The sequence below is a fragment of the Manduca sexta genome, chromosome 9 (assembly GCF_014839805.1).
Source record: "Manduca sexta isolate Smith_Timp_Sample1 chromosome 9, JHU_Msex_v1.0, whole genome shotgun sequence".
NCBI lineage: Eukaryota > Metazoa > Arthropoda > Insecta > Lepidoptera > Sphingidae > Manduca > Manduca sexta.
Genome location: NC_051123.1, coordinates 9,021,441 through 9,028,409, shown reverse-complemented (window position 1 = coordinate 9,028,409; position 6,969 = coordinate 9,021,441). Strand labels below are relative to the sequence as shown.

At 35.5% G+C, this 6,969-nt stretch overlaps 1 protein-coding gene across 1 annotated transcript; it reads left to right on the top strand.

Annotated features, from left to right (window-relative positions):
- Window positions 1-1,423: 1,423 nt before the first annotated feature.
- On the top strand, window positions 1,424-5,230 carry LOC115452947 (cytochrome P450 6B5). Its single transcript, XM_037436811.1, has 2 exons — window positions 1,424-2,834; window positions 4,540-5,230. The coding sequence occupies exons 1-2, from the start codon at window positions 1,460-1,462 to the stop codon at window positions 4,728-4,730; spliced, it is 1,566 nt and encodes a 521-aa protein (XP_037292708.1). The 5' UTR covers window positions 1,424-1,459; the 3' UTR covers window positions 4,731-5,230.
- The last annotated feature ends 1,739 nt before the right edge of the window (window positions 5,231-6,969 follow it).

The window sequence follows — 6,969 nt, the reverse complement described above, 5'->3', positions numbered from 1 at the left end:
CGTCCTGAACCGAAATTCATAATCCGTTAGTGGGTTGCCATCAGCATGGTCGCTTCATTTTCAAGTGTTGCGAACGCCTAAAGCGCTCACCCAAAATCTGGTGTTTGTATAAGCCGGCCGTTACCAGGCTAAAAAAGTGAGGTTATGCTAAAAAAACATGTTATAGTTGACTTCCACATTTATCTTAAATAATTATTATATTAAAATATACTATGTTTGGTTTATCAAAGATGTTATTGTTTACATTAGCTTTTAATCAAAAACGTAATTGCGTTGTGTGTTATTTATTTTGGAACTACGACATAATTTACGCCGTAAAAGTTCCGTCGCGTAAAGACGGTCACGTAATTTTGGGAATTAATACTATTTATTTATTTAAGGACCTCCAACGAAGGATACACGGCATATAATAAAAACAATGTCGTAGCATTTTTACATTTAGCAATGTGACATGCCTCTTCAATTATAGGAGACCACAGCATGCAAATATATTTCATGATAAAAAAAACGGATGGACGGACTAGCTGGTGATATTGGGATTGTCTACTCAATATCACCGTGGAGACTAGAATTTGTGGCCGATATGGCGATAATTTGTCTATCACATCATGGGACGGAATACACACGGCGGAAAGTGGGTGCACCAATTGAGCCTTTACCTACCTTCAAGGATAAAAGGTGAGTGTCCAAAATGGTGTATTACTTAGGTACATAGCATTTTCAATAACAAACATAATTATATAATAATGTGATAAGTTTTATAAATGAAAACAACTTTACATAAACGAATAAAATAAAAATACCTATAGTTACTACAAAAGATATTATATGTGTTTGGTATGGGCTATTTGTTTACAATGATAATATACTGGACACACCAGCATATTACCATATATTATTACTAGCGTAACTAAATATATGAAATAAGATTTAACATCTCATGTCTCAGGATGGCGAGCGCAGTGGAATACCAATCTATACTTTGTTATTTAAGGTGTTGGATGGCGTTTCTTCTATTTATGGGTGGTCTTATCGCTTACCATTTTTTTTTTTTTTTTTTTTACGTAGATAAATCATCAGTTGACTATCGCTTACCATCAAGCCAGATGCAACCTCGTCTCGTCATTCGAAACAATAAAAACAAAAAAAAAATACGAAGTTCACCGGGTCTTTCAGTTAGTAATAATTTTAAGTTGTTAAAAGCATTCAAAAATAGACTACGACGTATTCAAATTTGGTAAACCCGTATGGGCCTCTATGACTGACATTAATATTCATAACATAATCTCACAATAAAAACGTTCCAGCAATTTCGCATTGTATTTTACGTTTAATTTACATTGATAATGTCCCGAAGATTACTTTAATATCATTGTCACCGTGATGCTATTGCGTTAGAAATATAAAACATTCAAGCGATAATGTGTATAACTATTTTGGCACCGACTGTCACGCGAAGATGTTACCTCTATTTTTAATATTATTTTTGTCGAGTCTGTTACTTATCATATACTATGTTTCGAAAAGACAGTTTGGGTACTGGGAGAGAAAAAATGTACCGTATATGAAACCGGCGCCTGTGCTCGGCAATTATTCTGGATACATACTCCTAAAGGAGTATATTGGACATTCCGTCGACAAGATTTACAGGAAATTCCCTAACGCGCCCTACGTCGGAGCGTTTTATGGCACCGAACCCACTCTGATCGTCAGAGACCCGGAACTCATCAAGATTGTGATGACAAAAGATTTCTACTACTTCAGCAGCAGAGAGATCGCGAAGTACTGCCACAAAGAAGTCATTACGCAAAATCTTTTCTTCACGTTTGGGGACAGATGGAAGGTCATGCGTCAGAACCTAACACCGTTGTTTTCGTCGGGAAAAATGAAGAACATGTTCCATTTGATCGAGAAATGCAGCAGAGTTTTTGAAAAAGTTCTTGATAATGAAACCGCGATGAGCAACGTCTTAGAATCAAGGTCCTTGCTGATCAGATTCACGATGGACTGCATAGGATCGTGTGCTTTTGGTGTTGACACTAATACCCTGGTCAACGCTGAAGGAAACCCGTTCACTACCATGGGAAATGAAATATTTGCAAGCACAACGTCAAGGGGTATTAAAAATATTACCAGAGCAGTATGGCCATTCGTATTTTACGGATTGGGCTTCAAATCCTTCCCGCCAACCATCGAGCAATTTTTTTCTAAACTGTTAACTGGTGTATTCGAAGCACGCGGATACAAACCATCACAAAGGAATGACTTCATCGACCTGATATTGAATTTGAAAAAAAATAATTTCATAGAGGGTGATGCAATAACCAATTTGAAAACTGGTAACGCCGATAAAGTACAATTGGAAGTTAACAATGATCTGCTAGTGGCTCAATGTATAGTGTTCTTCGCAGCTGGTTTTGAGACGTCGGCCACCACTTCGTGCCTTACTTTGTACGAGCTGGCCAAATGTCCTGAAGCCCAGAAACGAGTTCATGAAGAAGTTGACTCATACATTAAGAGGCACGGGAACAAGCTTGATTACAGCTGCGTCAGTGAACTACCCTATTTGCTAGCCTGTATTGACGAGACACTGCGTTTGTACCCAGTTATTGGGGTCCTTACGAGAGAGGTAGTCGAAGATTACACTTTCCCGACAGACCTTACTGTAGAGAAAGGTATGAGGGTCCATGTCCCTGTATTTTCTCTGCATCGAGACCCTGAATACTTCCCCGACCCTGAAGAGTACCGTCCTGAACGATTTTATGGGGAAGCGAAACATAATGTGAAGCCGTATACTTATATGCCTTTTGGTGATGGACCCAGAACTTGTATTGGTAAGTTGAATCACACTTTATACATACATAATATGAGGCCCCTATCCTGTAGGCATAGGCAGAGACTATTGATTGTCTCTTTGTACAATTCTAACATACTTCTTTCGCCTCTTCCACCTTTTCATTCATTCCCGACGATTCAGGGTACTTTGTAAAACTATTTTTATGTGGAGTTAAAACTAGACCAGCGTAAACTAAGCCCTAATCTCCCTCAATTTATGGAAAGCTGGGCGCATACACTACGTATAGTGCAGTCACTAGAAAAGTTTCTAGTTTTACATTGTGATTTATATGTAACATTATTCTGAGTGAGGCAGACGCAGCATAGGTTATCTATTAATATATTGAAATTGGTGTTATATAATCACTAGCTGCTGCTGTATAAACCGATTTCTACCGGCATCCCTTCCGTAATTTATGTAAAATCTAATCTGTTGTATCAGGTTCCCTATCGGAAAATTTCACTTTTTGCCGCTACTAGCCGTGTGGTCCATAAGATAAGGTCCCTTAGGAAATTAATTTCCGAAAACCCTTCCCCAGTGCTTACCTACCTAACGTAAAAATTTCATGTCAAGCAAAATTAGAAGTCATTTTTAAGCTATTATTCCAGCAGATTTTGTTCCCGATTGCATTTTTAGATCGATCAACTTCCTCATATACTTTAAGCTAAATACATAAAATGGACGATATGTTTATATGCGATGTGCTAATTTTCAAATAGTGATAATAAATTAGAATCCACTTTATAATCATGATGTGCAAATATATAACTAAAAAAACCCATATCTGTGTATGGTAGACTGTAATCATACAGTATACTTAACAATACACATATCGACTATTCAGTTGATCGAACTTATATCCGCATGATGTAATAGATGAGGCGATCGGCAAACATTACTTAAATTATAACTCGGACAAGTTGAACGTTGTTAACTTCAAATCATTGGTCATTTAATAATATTAATTTAGTTCTTACATCAAAGCAAAACATTTGAACATACGAATTACTGACGACTCAAGGAATCCATCTAAAATAATGACGTATTCCAAAATTGTTAATTTGTGGGAATCGTCAAAAAAACTAATTTCTGTTTGCGCACTATTTTTTATCCTTTTTTTTTATGCTATAGGTTTCATTTTTGACCTATCTTTAATAAGTTTAATTTTATAGCAACTTAAAAATTAGAATTTTGACGATTCCCACAAATTAACAATTTTGGAATAAGTCATTATTTTATTAAGAGCGCGATGTGGCTTAAAACTGGCCAGCATAATTGTGTTATCTATCTGCAATTGACACTTTATCTGAACCCTAATCCACTTACCATCAGGTATAGAAGAATCTCGATTTTCTGATATGAACAAAAAAACTACACTAAAATAAAAAATATCTAATATCAATTCTTAAAGAAAATGAAGATTTGGATTACAGCTAATTTGATTTATTGGTCACGGGCATCTAAATTTTATTCATTTTCACCCTCTTGATACCTTCCAGCCCCTTTTACCAATACTTACAAATAAAATTACGGAAAAATTTAATGGCTATACTAATCTCTTATTTTTATTAAAATTATTTAAACATTCTTTTATTATTATTTTTGTTCACACTTCACTGAATTTATCCCTGCACAACCCCAGGGTTATGGAACTACACTGTTTATGAAGTGTAAATACAATAAATGATTATCTTTTGTTTCAGGGATGAGATTTGCAAAGATGCAGATGTTGGCAGGACTCATAACGTTACTCAAGAAGTTTTCAGTGGATTTAGCTGATGACATGCCCAGCGCAGTGGGCTTTGAGCCTAAAGCCATCGTCACTCAGCCTATGGGTGGAATATACTTGAAATTCAATAAGAGAGAGGGTTGGGAACAGCGTATGTTGGTCTAAACTCCCCTTTTTATAACAAAAATATTATGTTTATGATATTTTTATTTTCTTTACCAATGAAGTTAAAAATCATTTAAAAAATCCCTGTTTATTTCTATCTGAAAAGGCGCAGGCAAAATTATTTGAATGTATCTACTTTGTCAAATATAGTTATGCGTCCTTCAATGTTCGGCTAAAATAAAATAGCTTCGGCATTGTTTATGATGACCTGAATAAAAATTCTCGTCATGTTGTGGTAAAACATGAAATTAATATCTTGTTATGACAGCGTAAATTTAATGTGATCAACTATACAAAATGGCTATATGCCTAATTAAAATGTTTATTGGTTTGGCATTTTGTATTCTCAAGCATTATGTTTTTTAAGGTTTAATTTTGTTTGTAAGTAATTGAAAGCTTTATTTATTGATAAGTAATTAAAGGAATTTGTAGAGCGTAATTTATGATTGCTGTTATTAAAAGTACCTTATTATCAAAAAAATATACTTTATTTTTGTGGATGTGTGTTTTTTAAGGTTCAGTACCTCAAAAGAAACCCTTGTAGGATCATTTCGCTGTCGGTCTGTCTGTCAAGACCCATTCTCTGAGGAAGGGGTAGGAGTATCAATTTATTATATCAAATACTTAAGTTTACAATCTCTCTTTGAGCCATGAAAAAGATAAACTTGTAAATCGATGCAATGAAAAAACATCTTTATATCGTATATGTGCGATTTTACGAGTGAATCAAAACCTATAGAGTACTTCCCGTTAACCTAGAATCACGAAATTTGCCAAGAAGCAATAACTTACAGCATAAAGAAGAAATCTAAAAAAACACAATTATCTAAATAAAAAAAAAAACGAATTTATTATTACAAATTATTGTTTGCGGTTGGTGAGATAACTTTATCTAGAGGTGACCGCAACAAGGGCGTCACCAGCCGTTGGCGCAGGGGGGGGGGGAGCAAGTTGATATGGAGAATGAGAAAAGTATGAATTGTAGGTAAAGTCGAGATCACGTGTTCCTCACCCACTTACGTTTTCCCGCATTAACAATAACATAGAGCAGAGCATAATTGAGCGTACGTAATATTAGGAATTCTTTGTGAATTATCGCTTGCTTTAACGGTGAAGGAAAACATCGTGAGGAAACCTGCATACCTGAGAAGTTCTCTATAGGAATTTCGATGGTGTGTGAAGTCTACCAATCTGCACTAGGCCAGCGTGGTGGACTAAGGCCTAATCCCTCTCAATAGTAGAGGAGGCCCGTGCTCAGCAGTGGGCAAGTATATAATACAGGGCTGATATTATTATTATTATTATTAATATTAGGAATGGAATTGGTGAATTCATTCCGATTTCGACGTACCACAATGATCGATCAAGCAAGTTTAATTAAAGACTTTGGACTTTGGTTGCTTTACATTTGGCAACTTTTTTAGAATCTAGGGGAGGGAGCAACTGCCTCCCTTGGCGACTCCGTTGCAATATTGGCTTGTCACGAATAAACTTGTAAATTTAGATAGCTTACCTATTTACAATATACATATATTGTACTGAACCCTCGACCCAACTCGTACTTTTCCGAATTTTTTACTATGAAACAGTATTAACAAGTATGGTTTTTATCTTTCAAAATATTTTCGCCAATACTGCTTTGCGTTTTTTATCATTTATATGCCTGATAAGATTTTCGGTTTTATTTATGAATATTTTTTTTTTATAACCCGGTTATAGTTTCGGCTAGTAATGTGTTTTTATTTTCGTTTTTATGGTTTATTGCTATACTGATATTATATAGAAGGGCAAATATTTTTGCGTTACGTTCATGTTTAATATAATCTCAACAAGTTTTTAAAGAATTGAAAAGAGAGCAGCATTTGTAGCATTGGACGGACTTGATAAAGTTCGCAGGAGCACAATGGGTGCAGGCCGCTTTTGACAGGTCCGTCTGAAATCTTTAGGAGAGGTCTATGTACGGCAGTGGATATCGACGCTAGAAAGCATAAACGCTGTAACCCTGAAAGTATGAACATTACACCAGAGCCAAAAAACTTTTGAAATTTTAGAAAAAAAATCATAACTCGTGAACCTTTACACCTACAAGCTTGCGGTTTTTAGCAAAGTTGTGCAGTTTGTGCTCAGCTATAATATGGTCATTAGCTATTTCATCTAAAGTTCCCTGGACAAGATTTAATATGGGTTACAGCAAATAGAACTTTTATTTGAGACCTTGAAAACGCTGTAACCATATTAG